The sequence below is a fragment of the Colius striatus genome, chromosome Z (assembly GCF_028858725.1).
Source record: "Colius striatus isolate bColStr4 chromosome Z, bColStr4.1.hap1, whole genome shotgun sequence".
NCBI classification, from domain to species: Eukaryota; Metazoa; Chordata; class Aves; order Coliiformes; family Coliidae; genus Colius; species Colius striatus.
In genome coordinates, this window is record NC_084790.1 from 5,216,879 (window position 1) to 5,236,831 (window position 19,953).

Here is a 19,953-nt window from a genome sequence, read left to right on the forward strand (position 1 = left end):
AGCTCTCAGGCAGGAGCTTGTACCCCAGAGTAGGACCTCAAATACTTTGGAAACACACAGGCTTTTTGCCAAGCCCACAAACAGACAGCAAGTGTCCAAAAGAAAAGTCTCGTTGCTTTTATCAGAGACCCAGTGCCCCAGACAAGGGCAACTTCAGTTGCCACCATATCCTTGAGACATCTAAGATCTCTAGGACTGTCCCCACAGTTGCCTCAGTCACCTCACAGAGTTGGCCACAGAACTGGCCCAGGTACTGGCCCAGTTGTTATCTGCTTTGGATTTCACTTGTGATTCTGTATTCTTTCCTTTTAAGGGAAAGGTGTTCAGGTTTTGAAATAAACTCCTCTGAAATATCTCTGTTTTGCATCAAATCTTGATTTGCTCCTCTGATGAAAACCTTTCAGAAAAGTCTTTTGTTATTGTTGCTGGGGCAGATTTCAGTTTGTTGTTACCTAAACCCGTCTCTTCTGTCATGGCTTCATGCAGAAACATATCAGTATTTATTTTGTTCAATTTAGGGCTAAATCCCATGCTGTTGTGTATACTTTTACTTATTAAAAATATATATTTCTATAATATAGAATATGTAATATGTATACATGCATTTTATGTTTTATATAGCTTCTTTTACTATATATACCTCCCCTTTCTACCCCTGCTGCAGTTTTTATGGTTGTACTGAGTTTACAGGATTGTACCTTGTCACACAGACTCCCTGGGCAGAGTAAATGTCCATGAACTATGCACCCTCCCGGAAGGTCTGACCTGTGCTCTCTGCACTGAAAAGCAGCTCCTGCCTTTCTTGGTGTGTCCTCCCTGGCCCAGTGCTTTTTCTTTTTTAACCTCAAATAATTTTTCAAAGTAGCCTCCTGGCTGGGAGTGCTGAGTGCTGGCCTTCACAAGGGCTGGCTGGGATGCAGAGACCCAGGATTGACCCCATCTCTGGTCCTCAGGCCAAACTGGGCCCATCTTTGGGTGAATTCATTTCAGGCTGAACTTTGTGTGAACCTGAGCCCGAGGGGAAGGGAACCCGACAGAGCAAGGCTGACAGAGGCAAGTTCTGAGCAAACCCATCAGCCTGAGTAAATATTGAACAAGTCCATGTGAAGGCTGAGGTTGAAATGGAGCTGTCAGACCAGTGTAAACTGAAAGGATAGGTGAGGCCTCTGAAGAGCAAGGAAACATTTCATACACTTACTTCTACAATTGTTCCTTCCACCCGAGCCCTTTGCCCTAGACCTCATTTCACCTGCCTGAGAGGCTAGAGCAACCCTGAAGCTGATGTACACTGAAATATCTGTTGGTGGAAGCAAAGGGCTGAGAGGCAGAGGGATGAGCAAGGGGACAGCACTGTGGGGTGGCCCTTTCAGTGTAATGAGCTGGGAGAATTACAACTTGCATCGAACATGAGAAAGCATATTGGAGATCCCCTCCTTAAATCCAGGTGACCTATGCAGCATCATTCGTGAAAAAGTGTAGTGTGTAATTGATACAAATACAGCTGAAATACTTTGTCTATAAATATACATAATCAAAATAAACCCATATATACTCAGCTCCCAGAACTTAGCCCAACAAACTGTGCAACAGTAAGGGTGCCTAAGGCTGTTGAGTGTGCAAGCTCCTCTGCCCAGGGGAGATTTGAAGGCAGCTATGCTCACCCAGTCTTTAGCACAGTTGCAGGTTATTTGCCTGGTTCTCTACCGGTTTTAAGAGTAAAAATGTGTTCATGTCAAAACACCGAGAAAACTTGGAAGGCATGAAAACTCCTCCTGGTTTGCTCGATTTTGGGTATGTTAACTCTCTTGACAGTGTGTCTAAGCAGGTGCATGGGCACCTTGCTGCCTTGGGGCTATGCACAGAAGACAGATAGAACTGTTGCAGTTCTGACTCATTTGTGGCATGTTGATCACATCTCACCTTGGTCCTGCTCTGACTTTGCTGGGAGCTGGGGAAGGGGTGGCCCCTGACAAATTTTAATGTGTGAAATAAGTTGGGAGAAAACCAGAAGGCTTCTTCCCCTCTTATTCTCCACTTCAAGGCATATCAAAGGCTTTTGGGGGCTGGTAATAACCCAACCTAGCCACAGTACAGCCATTGAAGGAGGAGGTTTTACCCTGGGACAGATACCCCCAGGAACACCTAACACCTTCAGTGCAAAGAGATTCTGGGAGCAGAGTTCATAGCAGCCAGCAAGGTGGAGTTGAATATAAGGAAGTAAGTCTTCAGGGTGTTTTGTGGGGTTTTTTTAACAGAATGTCCTCATTTCAGATCAAAAGGGCCTCACATTGTGAGAACAAATGCTTTAGAGAGAGGAGAAACATTTCACACCAAGGGATAAGGAGCAAATGGCCCTGGCAGGCCATGGCAGGCCAGAGTCCCAGGACTCTGGGTGTTCTTGCCTATGTCCTCCTCCTGCAGAGGGACAATAGGTCCAACACTGACTACCATTAATAATGCACATGGTTACATTTCTTTAACTGGGAGTTTCCCCTTCCTCTGAGATATTAACAGAAAAAATCTCTCCTAAGATGTGTCTCTGTGCAAGTGCACAGGTGGACTTGTCTAATTTTGCTGCTCATGAAAAATACCAGGGACTCGTAGTCAAACCTTCATGAAGAGATGGGAGTATACCAGATTATAAACAACCATGTCATTGTGGATCATTTATATGAGACAAAGGAGTGTGTGTAGGCCTCCTATTTGTGATAAAACCCAACTATGGAGGTAGGGCTGAGTCTCGACTGGGACTCGTGCTCACAGGTGTGCAAAGAGTGAATCGTGCCTCCTTCTGTGAAAGCATAGTTCAAGTCCCATATGAGTACATTAGTACCTGGGGGGTTCCAGTGGTGCCTTCTCTTTTATCTGCATCTCTGGGTATTGGGCAGACACAGATGTCCCTCACTGCCTCACAGGAGCATCTAAAACCAGTCAAGGGACTGCCAGCCACAAATGTCCTGGCGTGGCCTTTCCAGCCAGCTTCTGCTTCACAGCAGTGGGTTTCGGGGTCTTGAGACAAAAGGGAGCGTGAGAAACTTGGAAGGAGAGCAAGGAGGGGGATGAGATTAGCTGTGTGCAGTGATCGTTGTTGGAGCAACAGGGCTTGGCAGTGAGGGGAGCAAAGGGAGCAAACCGAGTGGGACTCCAGAGGGGGTTACATATGTAAGGGCACATCGGTATCGGCTCTGCTGACTCTTCCGGAGAGTCCTTTTGAGTTTCAAATGGGAGCTGGCAGCCTTTGTTGTGCCCGACACACAGACACAGCAGTACCCTCTTTTTTGTCCAGCCTTTCCGGCCGGCCTGGCGCTGCCCTCCTCACCTGGGGTGAGCGGGGCCCCGGCCCCTTCGCAGACGATGAAGGAGCAGGATAGAGCATAGAGACCGAGCTGGGGTTGAAAATGCTCGAAGTGAAGATCCACGGCCTTTCTGCAGCGCAACGCCCCGTTTCTATGAGACAGGTTAAATCATATAGGTTCAACGAAACCTATATGTTAGATCAAGCTTCCAACAGTTTATAAAGTCAATCTGTTTGCCTCTGATTTTTTTTCTCTCGTGATGCTTTGCAAACTGCTGGTGTAACAAAATCCTCTTTTCACCTTCCCCACCCCACCCCCCCCGCCCCGCCTTTTCCTTATCTCTGAGCTAATTGGACACTCAAAAATCTTTTCTTTTGAGAAAGGGAGGTGAATTAGATGAAGGAAGATGGTATCTCCGAGGAAGAGCGATGCTCTGTCACCTAGGGACCACCGGATGGTATGAGCTGGGCCCGAGCGGCGCAGGGCTCAGGCTGCCAGCTCCAGGCTGCACTGCAGCAGGTACTTTGCTCCTTCCTCGCCCCATTCACGCCCTCACCGAAAAGGTTTGCAAATTGGACGAAGACAGAACAATAGTTTCTCCTAGCAGCCCCTGTGTTTACTTGTTTAGAAATCCCAGAGGCGTTTCGAGGTAAAAAGGTCAGAGCCTCTCCCCTCCCTCCCGACCCTGGAACGGTTCTGGAGCGCCGGGCCGAGACGTGGACTTCATCGCTCCGCAACCTCTGGTGTTACTTGGACTGTGGAAAACGGTCTTTCAAGGGGATAACTTGGGAGGCTGAAGATAGGAAACCAAATTGACACATCGTTTTGTGTGGGATCAGCCTCACAGAACTGATCAGTATAAATGAGAAACCCGCTCTGCCCCCATCGCAGACCGCAAGTCCGCTCCAGTTAACGCTGCTGCTTCACTAATGCAGTTTTTGTTTCCGTGCCGGAAAGAGACGATTTTCTGCTCTCCCCAGGCCTCATGGCACTGTGCGATAACTCCACCTGGGCAGCTCTGCGTTTCTACCCTGTGCTGTAGGGGAGACTTGCTTTGAACGCTCCTGAAGCGGAGGCGAGCGCCGGACCCGATCCTGCCGTGCCAGAGGGTGCCGTAGGATACCAGCAGGAAGCGGGATCGGGTGTTTGCTTGGGGAGCTTTGGCAGCAACCGAAGACCTTTTCCTTCCTTCTCCTCCCCCCGAGCCCAGGCTCCCCCTCCCCGTGTCGCGCATTTCCCTGTCCATTCCGCTTAAAGTCGACAGGTCTTGAGCGTGGAAAAAGTAAACTTTATTAAACTGAGGTAGTTTCATTTCGAGATACAGAGCACGGGAAAGGGAGTGGTGGGGGAATGGGAGATTCCGATTAAGAAACCACTATTTTTTTTCTACTACTTTGTTCCCCAACAACAGTTGCCGTGATTTTCAGTTTGCCCTACCCCAAGGTTTCTCATGGGGAAGGGAAACAATTTAGCTGTGTTTAAATAATGTTTTGGTAGGACTCCGATAAGCCTAAGGAGGAGGGAAGGACACGACCAGAAACCATGCTACTTCTCTCCAAGACTTCAATCTATCGAGGTGGACAATAAATAGCAGCCAGTGCATCAGTGCCGAGGGGGACATAAGTTTCATGCCTCCCTCGCAGCCTTGCACCCCTTCACTTTCACGCCTCCTACAACAGTAACCGTAATCCAAAGTACCCTCGAGGTTAATCTTCATCTCTTTTCGTTTTCTCCGAGAGCCTCCCCCCACACCGTCAACAGTCACCGTGGCAGAGCGTGTAGAAAACCCTGTAAAGTAGTAATAGTGCAAAATGGTAGCAGAGGAGTTGCATTTTTTGCTTGGTGTTTGGGTCTTTGCAGAGGCCGCTAGCATCTGAGACACCTCTGATCTCGGTCCAAGATATACAGACAGCAAACAAAAGCGAAACAAAAACAACAATAACAACAAAAAGTTTTTACAGTCTCGTGAGCACGAAAAATACATCAAAATACGGGATTCTTGCAGGTAAAAATCGTTGTGCACATATTTAAGACGGGAGAAAACTAAGTTCGTTTTCAAGTTTCTGTAGTTGAAAGTGCAGTTCCTAAAGGGAGGAAAGAAGGGAGCGAGGATACGTCCCTGAGACAAACACCGATTGCTACGGATGTACGGGGACATGGCTGCTCCTTTGGAGTCCAGCGTTTTACAAAGGGTCTATAAATTAAGAAAGAAAAATGAGAGCGTGAGAACTGGTGTCAGACGTGTGGAGACGGCTGGAGCCAAAGGGACTAGCGTGGAGGGAAGCGTGGCCTTGTTTCCACGCTTGTGTGCGGGTGGGGCTGCTCGTGGGAGGTGCGTGTTCGTGCGTTTGTGCCCGTGGGGGTCTGCAGGAGGGCAGCCCCGGGCTTATCCCCGCGCCTCGGTGGAGACGCTTTTCAAGAGGAGATTGAGCTGGGGGAGGTCTCAGGTGAGGTGCAGTTGGACTGATCCGAAGCTTCACCCACTTCTTTTGCAGACTTGGAGGCAGCTGCAGGGGTGAGTCCTTCCTTCTCCCTCTTCTTCTGTTTCATCCGCCTGTTCTGGAACCAGATCTTGACTTGAGTTTCGTTGAGCTCCAGGGTGGCAGCTATCTCCACCCTCCGGGCTCGAGTGAGGTACTTATTAAAGTGAAACTCCTTCTCCAGCTCCGTCAGCTGCTTGGTGGTGAAGTTGGTGCGGATGGTGTTGGGCTGGCCCAGCAGTCCGTACTCCGACACTTTAGCTGTTAAGGAGCAAACATCAACGAGGCAGGAACAGACAAAACAATTACCTCACTACCCCCGTGGGGGTGTGGATGCAAGTTTCCCCCAACTCTGGTCCCCTCCTCTCCTGGGCACTCGTGCTCCCTCCCTCATCCTCGACTATCCCTGCTCCCCTCCCTCTCAAACCCAGGGGCATTTTCCCTGGAGGGAAAGACCATCCTGGGCTCTGCAGAGCCGCCTCCCTTGTAACCATTCCCCCCGTTTCTCTACAAAATGCCGTGAGATTTGAACGTGCGTGGGAAGGAGTGGAAGGGGAAGGCGACCGTGATAATGGTAGGGAGGAGGAGGGAAGACGGTGATTTAAGGAACATTGTGGAGAAGGAAGTTGAACAATAGCGGAGATGGAAGCCACGACAGTGGAAGAAACAGGAAGCCTGGAGCGTTTCCTATTCCACGATGGGCTTAAATCTCATTTGGCCTACGGGAAACTGAGTTCAGGGATCCTCCATCAGATGTACCTGGAAAATCGATCCAGCTTTTCCTCAGCGCTGAGCTGGTGTTTTTAAAAAAAACAACCAAAACCCAAAGAAAACCAATCCCATGTTCCCCAGGAAGATGAGCCTGGTCACTTTGGATCCAAACCCCTGGAAAGGCAATCTTCCCCTGCAGGGCTGGAAAGCTACCCCCACCTATCTCCTTCCCCATCGGGGACCGTCCCTCCCGCTGACTTGCGCTTCCCAAACTCACCTGTCTTGGGCGGGTTCCTCTTCACTTTCATCCAGTCGAAAGTCTGCGTGGCGCTGGGACACGGCTCGGAGGGGCACGCAGGGTCTTTGTCCTCGTTTAAAGAAGGCGAGAGGTTGCTGTAAACGCCGGGCAAGTAGCCGGGCTGCTCCTGCCCATAAAGGTGGTGTTGCTGGTACTGCCCAGCCGCCCCACAGTAGCTCTCTGCTAAGGAGCCGAGGCTGGATCCCGCGTTGGCGGAGCACCCGGTCGCTTGGAAGTACACACCGTCCGCATCCGGCTGGCCGAGGTAGAGCTGGTGGTGCCCGTAGCTGGGGCCGCAGGATGGGGCCGGGTACCCGGCGGCTGGGGCAGCACCCGTGAAAGGCACAGGGCGCCCGGAGGAGGGAGGCTGGTAGCCGGGGCTTTGCGAGGGCAGATGGGCGGCGGCAGCCGCGCTCCCTCCCACGCCAAAGCCCCCGTCGCCGTTAAAAGTGTCACTGACGGGGCTACCTGAGCAGGAGGGGAAGGAAGGGGAGCTTTGCTCTAAATGATGGTAGGCGCCCGTCCCACGGTTACAAATTGCATACTCTAAGAAGGAGTTCATCCTAGTATTGTCCATCTGCCACTGATGGAGGAGGGTCAGCCTGTTTTGGGGGGGATGCCTCCTGCCCTACAACCTTTAGATAGTATGTCAAAGCTGTAAAACTTCCGTCCATGCATCGCTGGCCCTCGAACCCCGCAGCCCTCCGCGGGGCCGGGGTGGGGGCAGGGGGAGGAGGCCAGGAGGTCCGCCCCTAGCCCAATGAGCGAGGGGCTTCTGAAGTTTGTCACATCTCTGAGCTCATCCATCAAGACCTTGACATTTGCATGACAAAGGGGTTTCAATCAAACCCTGCCCATCAATCTGATAACAACACGAATATGTCAAAATCTTTCCTCAAAGACTTTAAAAGAGAGGAGGGAGGTGGGGTGTGGGGAAGTGAAGAGGAAGAGGGGCTGGAGGAAGAATCCGAATTATTCACCACTGGTTTAAGTGCTAAAAGGCCCCCGAGTTATGCGATTAGGCAATTTCAGCAGAGCTTCCCCTTGCCCCAATTGAAAAAGATTTTCCCCAACCCTAGTTCCATTTGAGAAAAAGAAAGATGGAAGTAAAAGAAGTAGGGAGGTCTGTCTCCTCTATCCCCTCAAACACAAAATAATGCTCTTTTCTTCATTTCGAAACTTTTCCCTAAAAAAGTGACTTAAACATGTTTGACTTTCTCTGGGCTGAGGAGTCTGATAAAGAAGTATACTCTCCATGTGGTTTAATTTTGCCACACGGGCTTTGTGTCTAGGGCCAGTGTGGGTAAAAGCAATGTAATTAAATCACTATTCTAATGAGGCAATGAAATAAAGTTAGGAAGACAGAATGTCTTTTGTTGGAGAAGTACCATGCCCAGCTTAGCAGTTGGACGAATAGGACTAAAAATGATCCATGTGTCTGCTCACGTATCTTCTATCCACCCATTCACCCATGCACCTACACATTTGTTGCTGAAAACAGTACATATTTTAAGGGCTTTAACCAACGCTGGAACCTTCAGCTCTGCTTTTCCATGGTAAACTTTGGCGGGATCTTCTCCCGACCCTGTGTCAGGCTGGAGCTTTTCCCCCAGTAGAGCTCAGCTGATGAGTAGGTGGAAAGCCACTGGCTTCAGGCTGGCCACTCCACTGCTCGGAGAATGGGAACATAGGTAGGCAACATTTATTTACTTGTTAGCAGAAGGCAGACAAGAGCACCCAACAATATGACGCCCACAGTCATTTGTTACTTGTCAGGATATTTACTGGTTATTCAGCCTCTAAGAAGAACCAGGAGGACTCTCTTTTTTTTTTCCCTCGGGCCAAAAGTTCACTTTGAAAGGCATAAACATGTCCTTCAGTTGGGAAGTTTGACTGATGCAACACGTTGGAGTAATAATTGTTAAGAAACTGCAACACAGCAGCTATGGCATCAACCTTCCTCCTTCCTTTAACCTCCCCTAGAGAGAAAATGTGAGATTTAGCCAATTAAGAGTCTCTTCCTTCAGCAAAAACGAATAAGAAGAAAAGTATTTCTGGAGATCGGCTCCTATTTATTAATTTATTCTGCCGACTATGCTGATGCTGAAATATTCAATGAGAAAATCTTTCTTGGTTAGAAATGTTCTCTGAAACTCACTACTTCCTTTCCTGAGTAAAACAACCAAAAGTGATTATAAAGATTCGAAGCAATTCTCATGTTATCCCCCCTGTGAGAGAAATCGGTTTCTAATTTGATTCCAGGAGTCCTTTTTATATGTTGTTGCACTCGGGTTTAAAAGAATGTATTATATTTAAACGATGCTTACAGTAGACGATTTATGGGTGTAAACCAATTTTTTTAAAAGAATACGTGTTAATTTCTCCCTTGAATCAATGGGTTCGTACTATCTGATAATTTCCCACCACAATCTCCCTCCACTGTTATGTTAAGAGGATGCTTTATGTTCTTAAAAGATACCTAACTTCTGAGGTTCAGAATCAGCTCTGAGAGCTCACTGCTGAGGAGTTACAGAGGAAAGTGTCACTATTCGACTAAATCAAAGGTTAGACCTGCGACAGCCCCAGCGTGAAAGCACAGAGTTTCTTTGGTAGATGGGAAAATCGAACGGAACGGGATCAAAATTTTGGCTACGAAACGCAGCGAAGAGGGTGAAATGCGGTCCTGGGACTACTGGAGCCGCTCCAGCCCCTACTGGGGGGAAAGTGGAGATCCTGGTGAGTTGAGGGGTTGAGAGTGAAGACGGAGCCAAGGGGGGGATATGCGGAGCTGAAGTTACTTTGGCAAAGGCACTTTTTTTTTTTTTCTCTCTCTGTGCAGGTAACTGTCAGAGAAAGATGGGTTGTTGGAGTCTGTTTCCTTCTTTTAAGGGTCGCTGCCCTCCCGCTCCTCCCAGGCAATGCGGGGCCGTTTGCCATCTCTACTCTGAGTAACCCGCTCAGGCCCCTCACTTCTTACCTGCTGTTGGAGGGAGCCCGGGCAGCGAAACCCCAGGCAGATTTGGGGAAGTAGCAGGACAGAAGGTACCGCGTTCCCGGCAACCCCGAGGCTCCCCCGCCACCACTTCCCGGACATGCCAGGCTGACAGCCCCGGGCAGGGCCGGCAGGGTAGCTGCACTTCAGCTTACACTGTCCTCTGGCTCCTGTTTCGTTCCTCAAAGTTACAAGGTCCTCCCCAAAACGCATGGCTTGTGGCGACTGCGTGATATTTTCGAAAGCCACAGAGTCAACATGCATGCAGGCGTATTGGGAATCGCTTCCCCAAATTTTCTGCTTAGCCTTTTGCTCTGGATGGGATACTAAATGACTGCTGTTGTTGTTATTGGTTTTAACTCCTATTACAGAGAAGGTGTAAGACTGTTTCAGTACAGACCCTCATAACCGGCGGGAGAAAGAAATACTAAGTAACTGTTAATCAGTCACAGAGTGAGCCTAAATCTATCACCGGCACATATATTTCTTTAAAACCTCCTCTTTTGTCCGTAGTTGAGAGAGGGAAGCTGATCACAGAAGAGGTACATGTATAGACTCAAATTCTCAGAGCTCTGTCGTACAACCCCCACTCTACTCGAAATACTCACTTAACTTTTCATTAGATCTATTCCTTGATTTTCGCCCATGTGTTGAGAGAAACAATAGTTACCCCTACCCCTTAAACCACAGACGGCACCATTTTGGGGGTGCTGCTTTCACTCAATAGGATTTAAAACAAAATATCTGGAGACAGATGAGGCTAGAGAGTGAGCAGGGAAATTTAGAGTTCTTTGTTTCCCAGAAAAGACACTGCCACCCAGGAGCGGGCCGGATGATCCCTGGAAGCAGAGGAGACCACGTTCTGGGCCGGGTTTCTCACATGGCCTGGAGGTGCAGAGCTGCTCTCCTGCTCCCGAGAGCTGCTGCGGGCCCAGAGCGCTTCAGGAACCACCGTGTCTGAGCCCCAGACTTTAATTGAGGAGTGAATAAGAAATGAGGTGGGCAGCAGCAGCGTAACATCGTTTTCCCACGGAGTTCTCCGTGACAGGGGACGTCCCATGCCCACCAAAGATATCCCGCGCCCTTGGCCCCTCCACCCACCCCGAGGCAGAGGGACTTGGTCTGACAAAATCCGGGGCAGTTCATCGACTGGCTGTCCCTGGTTGGACCCATACTCACACCCCCTCAATCGCTAAATTAGCAAGATGGGACTTTTGCTCCTAGAGAAGACTACATGTTTTGTTCCAACAGGATGAAGACATCTTATTAAAATAAAGCTGGTCTTGAGGGCAGTTTCTGCCTTTTAGCGGCATAAAGAGGTTCAGCCAAACTCTTGGCCACAGCAGCCGGGAGAGAGGATAGAAAAGGGAGATCTCACCCTTCCCTAAAAGATGCTTGCTTCCAAACGACTCTTCTTTGCGGGAATACGTCTAGTAAAAAAAAAAAATCTCACCAGAGTTTTCAGCGCAGGAGACACAGAAGGAATGAGGTATTTTCAAAGGCTCCAGAGTGCCTAGATTCTTCAGATGCTTAATTTTGGAGTTAAATATAACTCTCTGCAGAGAAAGTTTGCGTCGTGCTTAATAACTGTCACTTCTGGCTCCCGACAGGATGGTTTATATGAAGCACTACTGACTCTGGGGTGCGCGTTTGGCGTCGTTATCACCAAAAAGAACTTGTCCCTAGAAATTGTCAGAGAAATTTATAGTGTCGACATGTGTCTCAGTTACATTGTAGCCTGCTAAGCTATATTTGGGGCTAAAAACTGGAGAGGAAAAAAAATAGTATATGGAAAAATGATTCAGAGTTTGGGAGTCCAAAGAAATTCAGAAAGAAGGCTTTTCATGAGTTACGAGCAGCGGCCAATCTCCAAGCTACAGAATAAATACGAGACAATTTAGATAAGATATAACCATTCTTATCTGCCGTTCTCGAGTGCAGGGCGGGCGCATCGTCGAGGACTGTCCAGCCCTGGTGGGGACCGGCTCCAGTGAGGTGCCCTGTGGCTGCCTGGCCGGGGACGGCCCACAGGTGGTCATCATCCACCCGCCTGTAGTGGGTGGAAGCTTTCTTAAGCGGGAAGAGAGACATGGTTTGTGTAGTTGATCTCTGGAACAATGTTTTGAGCACAAGATTTTGTGCGATATGCCTCTTTTGATACTTTCTCGTTTTCACAGTTGCACATATATCTTGATCCCCCCCTCCTTCCCCTGCACCAAAAGATCGAATTCCTCCTCCGATGGCTCTGGGGAACCTGTACTGTTTTCTTCTGAGCCACATCGACTATTCCTATGTGGTTCCCAGGGCACAGGTGTGTTCTGTTAAGATGGGTCGTTTCACTAATGAGGCTCATTCAAGCCTCTCTACTCGGTGAGAGTGGGAATGAGAGGTCTGTATCTGCTGCTCCCGTGTGCAGCAGTGCCCTTTCTCCTAGAGGATAGACGTCAGAGAGGCTCCTCATTCCGGCCGAATCCCGCTCCTGAAGGTCCTCACCTTCCCCAGGACAACACGGTGGCCCCGAGGGACCCTCACGCGGGCCCATCTGGCTCTGAGTTCAAGACGGCCTCGGGCATCTCCGAAAGCTGCAGGGTCGGGACTGAACCCGAGGGGTCTCAAACCCTTCGCATTTCATTCAGATCCAGCATCCGGCAGGCCTGGAATGGGCTAGCTCCACCTAAACCCACTAAGTCCATGAATTAATAACTTCATCAATGTTGTTAATATTAGTAGGTCAGCATTATTAAATATCAACCAGCGTTAGTTTAAACAGCATCCCGCTGGGACTGAGAATTAGATTCAGAGTTGCAGGTATTCTGAAGTTAGTTTCTCCAGACCCGGCTGTTTGTATTTTCACCTTTGATGGATATGAAGATGAAAAAAAAAATAACAGGCAACGCTGGGATACATGCGAGAAGTGCCAGGAGGACGAGCAGAAGGTCCACTCTGCCAATCCTTCCTTTGACAGTGGAGTATCAGGAGCATTCCCCAGGCTCCAGCAGCAGAGGACCGGGATGCACTGGAAGAGGATGCTACAGCTCACTTGGGAAACGGCCACGGGAGGGATATCCCGGGAACCCGGAGCCTGTCACCGGCAGCTCAGGAGAAAAGTCAGGACGAGTCCCCAGGAAAAATTAACTCTTCCGAACTCACCCTTCCAGGCTCGGCTCCTGCCTCGCTCCTCGCCTACATATCCTTCCCGGAAGTTTTTCCACCTTGAGCCTTCACATGACTCCAACCGGTGGGTTCAACATCTTCAGGGCTTCGAGTAGCTCGTTAGCAAACACCTCCCCAGACTAGATCAGCACAAGATAAATATTACTTTAACATCCTTACTACACGTGCGAGCCTATCTCATTTGCATATTTCTAGGTTAATAATCGTGAGGCAATTGCAGTGTTTTGACAACGATCAAGAGCTGAATGCACTTAATATGCTTAATATATGCCCTCCAGTTGCTCAGAACAGAAGGGCAGGGTTGCAAATATGCATTCCCCATTTGTTTGACATTTTGAAGAAGGTAAAGAATGGCTGAACTAATGGCGAATTCTTACAGTCATTCAATAATTTAGATTTTATTGAATATTCCCCTTCTTTCCTCCGACATTTCAGTCTTGCTAATTAGGACAAATAAGAAGGGGCCTGCTGTTAGCAAGGATAATAACTGGAGAGCTTCCATTTATTAAGTCACTTTCCATGGGTGTAGAATTGATCTGTGGCTGTGACTGGCATGCTTTCTAGACCTGCAGCAACTTTGAGAAGTCATTATGATCTGCAGCAAGGCCCTTGTTAGAGATCTGTATTGATAAGGTGTCAGGGTTTACACTGGGGGGGGTTCTCTGAAACCATTTCCACGCCCCCATCCCACTCTGGCACTTCCTCCTCTGGGTGGTGGGGAGGGGGATGCCTCCCCCTCCCAGCCCTAGGCAAGGGAGAACCTGCAGAGGCCGATGTCCTTCCTGTCCCCTCCCCCTGCCTCTCCCTTCGCCTCCTCCCTTCCGCATGGAAAGGGCGTGTGTTGTGGAAATCTGCTGCAAGCTCGATTTGCTGAAGGATATATCTCCGTGCACTTATTTTTAAGTTGAATAAGAAATTCTCTGCTCTGGAGAGGCAAAGCGGACGTGCAGCTGCATGATTCGAACCAGAGCGGTGGGAACGGGGCCAGGCGGAGCGGGACCAGGTGGGACCTCCGCCACTGCGAGCCCGGCACCGCCGCTCCGGCTCTGGGCTGTCCAGCAGCTCTCAGGGCTCTTGGTGTCGACCAGCCCCAACTATCTGATTCCCTGCTCCTGCCACCCCCCAGCAAGCCTGTGTTCAGGACTGAGAGGGGGAGGAGGCGAGAGGGGAAATATGTAAAGCAATGGAACAAATGGCGCTTTGATAGACAACGTCTGGCAGTGCCAACGCTGCTGCTGAGTATGTTCCAGAAGCCGGAGATATTAAATAAACTTAAAGATAATGAATAGCCTTCTGTGGTACTTGGGCTGTGCCGGAGCTTCCCCTTCCCCCTCCCGCATGGCTCTGGGACTAGCAGAGCGGAGGGGGATCGGTGGGAGAGGACAAACGCCGGGGGTGCAGTGGCTCCCAGGTTGGGTTGCAAAGGTAACTCGGCTGCAGGCAGTGCGAACAGCGGACTAGACGCTTCCTTTTATTTATAGGAAAGTGTTAAGTAATGTTCACTGTGTATTTTAATTGCAATTTACTTTGATTTTCAATATAAACCAACTCCTTCCCAGAGTGAGATGCTAGCAGGTTTGAAAGATCTGCTCGTCTGGTAGGGGAAAAGGCTGTCAATATTACTCTGAGTAAAAAGGTAGCTGTAAAATCAACCCCCCTTTTTTTTACAGCAGGAAGAGATAATCCAGATCTGAGAACTGCAATTTCGAAAACATCTGTCCAGGGTTTTCTTTATTTCGTTTTATTTGTTTTTACAGCCCTCAGTAGAAAGCTGGTCCTGCCTTGATGCTCTTAATTCGAAACAAAACACCAAGTGTCCACGCGGAAGTTTCCCGGGGACCTGACGGAAGGGAGTGGATGGGAAATACTGGGGTCTGATACCACACAGGCAAACTCTGAGAGCCAAGCAAACCTGCCAACGGCTCCGCTCTCTGCGGAGGGAGGTGACAGCCACCGGGAGAACTCCCGAAGGCCAGAGAGGCCCGTGGGCCGGAGAAGGCTGCGCTTTCTTCCGTCCTAACCTTAAAGAGAGGGGCTGGTGTCTACTGCTCGTCATGTCCGCTCCGGTATTCTCCGTTGCTCCCTGCGCCATTTTAAGGCCGCCTCTGCGAGTCCGTCTCCCTCCCGGCCCCAGCCGCTCGCCCCCTGCCCCACATCGCCCTCCCTTCCCTCTCCACGGCTTGCCTTTCCTCATTACTTTCGCACAAACCCCGCTTGAACGCTTACCAAATTTCTACCCTGTCTGAGGAAACACCAATGACTTAGTAAAGACGTAATATGATTTATTTTGGGTGTCACCGCGATTGATTCCTGCGCTGACCCCTTTTCATTCATAAGCCTCCCCTCCGTTCCCCCCCCTCCCCACTCCGCTCCTGATATATGAGTTTTATATTTAAAATTCCATCTTGCGAGGAAGCTTTCGTGAAGGGACCCTCCAGCCGGGCAGAGCCGCTCGAACCGCCGCGGAAAGCGATCACAGATTTATGAGGCCGGGAGGGCTGGCTTGTGCTGCTGGAAAAGAGGAGGGGGAAAAAAGAAAGGCCTCTTTCAGGCTAATCTCTCACCCCTCATCCTTCTAAAATGTTTATTTGTTGACCACGCTGCCGGCACGCACCGCCCTCCCAGGGTGGAGGTTTTGTACTTACTCAAAACCTCCCCTTTTCGCCTTTTTTGTTGTTGGGTTGTGGGTTTTTTGTCTTTTATTTTAAATTTGTGTGTATGTGCTTCCACAGGACCTTTAAAACAGCAATAACTGAGATGTCCCCGCTCTATGTTTCCTGCTGCGAGAGACGAGAGCAGGAGGAGAGGGCTGAAACCAAAGGCACAGCGCCCGCCCTGCCGAGCAGGGCTGAAGAAGAACGGGGGGGTGGGCGCGGGGACCGCGCGGTCCCGCTGCCCCGCAGCGCGAGCGCGGAATGTGCGGGTGCTCCGAGCGCTGCCTTTGTCTTGCTGTCTGTCTCTTTATCCGGCGGTTTCCTGACGAGAGAGATTTTTCTGTGACCAGAAAACACAACGGCGAATGGTAAAATGGGAAACAAATATCCTGCCTTGATTTAATAAAAAGTTAAATAATTAGAACCCAAGCTCAAGGAAAATGAGAACGGAACTGAATACAGCGAGTATTTCTGACTCCCGAAGCTTCTTGAAATGTTGTCTGGGAGCAATCCCCTTTGTTTCCTCTCTCAGTGCACACGAGGAGAGTATTAGGATATCGTTAGTGCAAAGTAGGAAAAAGGAAGGTGAATGATTTAGTAAAAAAAAAATCTCACATTTTCCGATTAAATATGTAGCAACACAAGTTTCTCGGTTTTATAAAGACATTTATTCACTCTATGAAAATAATGTACAATAAATAATTTGCCATTTGCTAATAAAGGATTTTAATAAATAATCTACATCTAAAACTTAAGAAGAGGAAGGAAAAATCCTCTATTTTTTATTTATTTATTAAACATTATTTTATTAAGAAACCTAAAAGTCTCGTTCTGATTCCTGAGAAAGTAGCTTGTAGGGTTTACAAATGTTTTCTCTTGGGGACTGATGTCTCTGGTGTGTGTATGAACTAGTGGGTGCTTTTTAAATAATAAATAAGGAAAAGACCTATAATTAAATACCTGCATTTAGCAAAACTCGGGCTGTTCTTTCACGTGAGCCTTCTGGAATAAATACTGGGAGGGGGATTCGGTTCCCACAGTGTGAGAAGCTTTAAAAGAAAGCATCTGGAGGGGTGGATGGGGTGATTGAATGAGAGATGGCTTGGGTTTCTTTTTGAGGGTGCACTTCCTCCCCCTTTTCAGGAGCTTGGGGGGGAGCTGGACGGGGCTGGTGCTCCTGGAAAGAGCAGAGGCGGCGAGGCGGGGGTGGCTATTAGAAATGTAAATGTTGCAAATCTATAGTACAAAGTGCGCTGGTAAAAAAGTCCAGGTCTTCCTCAGAGAAGTGAACGGGGCTTTCCAGGGAGCCCTGTAGACCAGGGGAAAGCCCCTCGGAGAGCTGCAGGCAGGACTCTGCCGAGAAGATGCTCAGTTCTGGCAGCAAAGGCGAGTCCCGGCTCCCGGGGTAGGCACGGTCCGAAAGGCCGGCGGCCCCGCCTGGCTCCCCCGCGAACTGTGGGCTCTCCGGTCCCTCACTCCCCGGCGCTTCGCTTCGGTGGGGTCCGCCGGGCATGGGGGCCGGCCCGGCAGCGGGACTGTCCTCAGCCTCCTCCGCCAGGTCGCTGCCCTCGTCCGGGTTGGGGTAGGCGAGGTCCCCGTCGAGGCTTTCTTTGTACTGGGTTTGCCTCTTGTGCTTCATCCGGCGGTTCTGGAACCAGACCTTCACTTGCCGCTCGGTGAGGTCGAGTAGAGCCGCGATCTCCACCCGACGGGGCCTGCAGAGGTATTTATTGAAGTGAAATTCTTTCTCCAGTTCCAGCAGCTGGGTGTTGGTGTAGGCGGTCCGGAGCCTCCTGGAACCGCTGGTGTCCGCCAGCCCCTGCGTGTCTTAAACACATACAAAACCGCGCGTTGCAAAGCGAGGGAGCGGGGGCCGGCGAAGGGTCGGGATCCATCCCCTCCCTGTTGCGGGCAGGGCAGAGCCGTGCCCTACGCTACAGAGCATGGGGTGGGGAAAGAAGCTAAGGGAGAAAACAAATGGTTAATTAAACTCTTCTCACTGTGGAAAAGGGTCGGAAATCACTCTCCAGTTCCCCTGCCCCAAGAAGGAGAAAGGATATTGTTCCCTGGCCTCTCTCTTTAGAAACCCTTCGTCTCTACCGCCTTCACAGATAAGGGTAATTGGACCCATTTCTCCCTTTTTCTTTTTTTCCCCTTTTGCCAGCAGTTCGGGGGCGCGGCTGCCGAGCTTTGATTTCACTATTTCGGTATTATCTGGCCAATGAGCTCCGATGTCCGACCTTCTCCTACCCTAGCAGTTACCGGTGCCATTAAAACACTTAAAACAGTGAGTTGTGCCTTAAACGTTCTGTCCCAGGGGAAGGAGCGTTCCTGGCCAGGGGTCCCCGGCCGATGTGTGTCTCGGAGGGATGGGGCTAGGGGAGGGTGTGATGCTGTATTTATTTTTGCAATAGCTGGGTCCAGCTATCCCTCTTTCTGTCTCTCCATCCTGCTAGTAGCAGGCCCCGCGTCACCCACTCGTCTTTCTCCCCCCCCCCCCCCCTTCACTTTTCTTTCCAGGTTTGAGGTTTGTTTTTTTTTAAGGGGGAAGAATTGTTGTTTTGCTGGGTGGTTTTTTTTTCCTCCCTGTAGGCTGTAAAAAAAAATAATAATCCAAGACTGGAAGGGCAAGTCAAGCAAATGGCTGCCAGGTCCCTCCACTGGAGTTCAGAAATAGCCCACTCTCCCCCGATTGCCTCGGCTCTGGCCAAAGTTACAGCAATTTGTGCTTTTATTTGCGGGGCAAATAGTCAGGAGAAATATCCCCCCCTGCCCGGCTGTATACCTTGCTTCGTTGTATTTTATTGAGTGACACAATTTCGGGGGGGTGGGGGAGTCGGGGCTGGGGTAGGGCTGCGATGGGGCGCGGGGGGATCGTTTATTATTCGGATCCTCTCCGATTTCAGCAAGCACCCCTTCACCCCCTCCTTAATACGAACCTGCAGGAGATCCTGCGGCAGCGATCGGCAGCGAAGATGATAGGGGGGAAGAGGAGGAAGAGGATGGAGCCTGGATAGCTTTCTTGGAGGATTTCTTCTCCTTCATCCAGGGGAATTCTGCTGCCAGGCGGCCGGGCTGTGCCACAGGCTGGGACTGGGGCTGGAGCAGGCCATGAGATGCTCTTTTTTGGCTCCTCGGTCTTCCCTGGCTGCTGGAACAAGGATTCAGGCTGAGGACGGTTTGCTCAAAAGGAGGAGGAATTAATGTCGAGTCCTTGATTGATGAAGTTTGAAATGTCTCCAGGACAGCGGGAAGAGACGTCAGGCACTCTGCGAGCGAAGGCTGGCTATTTATAAACCCGATCTCCCTCTCAAATTCAAAATTCATGGCTTTTCCAGGGCCTAGGGTTTAATAAGAGGGAGGGGGGAGAGGAAGGAGGGGGGGGAGGGAAAGGAGTCTGAGGGCCTCAGTTTTTACGGCAGTGATGATGATGGTTCTCGGGCTTTTTATAATTGTTATATTGCTGATAATACAGGCGTAGGGGGACCTTGCTCTATTAAACTCGAGACTGGGGCGAAATTGCAGCCAATTCCTGGTCACGTGGCCAGCCCTGGCCAATGGCAGCCGGGGCCCGGTGCCAAACGGAAGGCATTATTTTCTTTAATTGGTTTTAAAAAAAGACGGGAGAAGATCCCCAGAAAAGCCCTCACTCCCCCTTCTCCCCTCCCTGCCCGCTACCATCCCTCCTCGGCCGGCCGCTGCCTGCCCTGCCTGCCCGAGAGGATGGGGGACACCAGGCGTGGGAAAAGTGGCTTTGCACCCCCACCCCACCCCGAGGTGTCAGCCAGCAGCCAGGGAAATGCCGCCTCAGCCTCAGACGGGATTCGATCTCGGCTCTGGCAAGTGAGGACATAGAGGTGTAGAGGCTGCAGAGGTGTATTGCAGTGTCATATGTATATATATATCTACATACCGCAGAGCTTAGAAAGTTCAAGGCAGCAGGAGGTTTAGTCCGGAGGTTTACGTCTGACGCTGGATATGAGCACTGAGGAAGTCAAGTGAGCTTGCAAGCCAGGTATAACCGGCCTGATTTACATCGTTAAACTACTTTTAAAGCAATAGCCTAATCCTTCTGCTTCTAAAGCCAGACTTTAGGGATCTTTTGCACTTTCTTTAAAGGCAAATCCCCTTTTAATATCAAGGATATTTTTTAAATCCTGTTTGTTCCTTTCCATCTTTTCCCCCTCTCCCCTCAATAATCACTGCTACTTACAGAGTTTACCAAATAAATAAACTGAAAAGTCATTTCCCAGGAAGATTTTTTTTCCCCCCTTTTAAAGTGCCCGGATCCACACCAACCGTAAAGAAGTGAGAAACGATCAATCTTGTCCTCGAAAGACTTTTGACA

General features: G+C 49.9%; 2 protein-coding genes and 1 long non-coding RNA gene across 3 annotated transcripts; 1 reads left to right on the forward strand and 2 right to left on the reverse strand.

Annotated features, from left to right (window-relative positions):
• Positions 1-5,711: 5,711 nt before the first annotated feature.
• On the reverse strand, positions 5,712-7,362 carry LOC133628828 (homeobox protein Hox-B1-like). Its single transcript, XM_062018456.1, has 2 exons — positions 6,765-7,362; positions 5,712-6,037 (listed from the first exon to the last, which is right to left on the reverse strand). Exons 1-2 carry the CDS (start codon positions 7,360-7,362, stop codon positions 5,712-5,714), a joined length of 924 nt encoding a protein of 307 aa, XP_061874440.1.
• Positions 7,363-14,252: 6,890 nt separating this feature from the next.
• Positions 14,253-16,416, forward strand: LOC133628829 (uncharacterized). The gene is made up of 3 exons (XR_009820872.1): positions 14,253-14,376; positions 14,709-15,017; positions 15,684-16,416. It is a non-coding gene; the product is annotated as an uncharacterized LOC133628829 (long non-coding RNA).
• On the reverse strand, positions 16,285-19,083 carry HOXB2 (homeobox B2). The gene is made up of 2 exons (XM_062018455.1): positions 18,545-19,083; positions 16,285-17,432 (listed from the first exon to the last, which is right to left on the reverse strand). Exons 1-2 carry the CDS (start codon positions 18,930-18,932, stop codon positions 16,819-16,821), a joined length of 1,002 nt encoding a protein of 333 aa, XP_061874439.1. The 5' UTR covers positions 18,933-19,083; the 3' UTR covers positions 16,285-16,818.
• Positions 19,084-19,953: the final 870 nt, after the last annotated feature.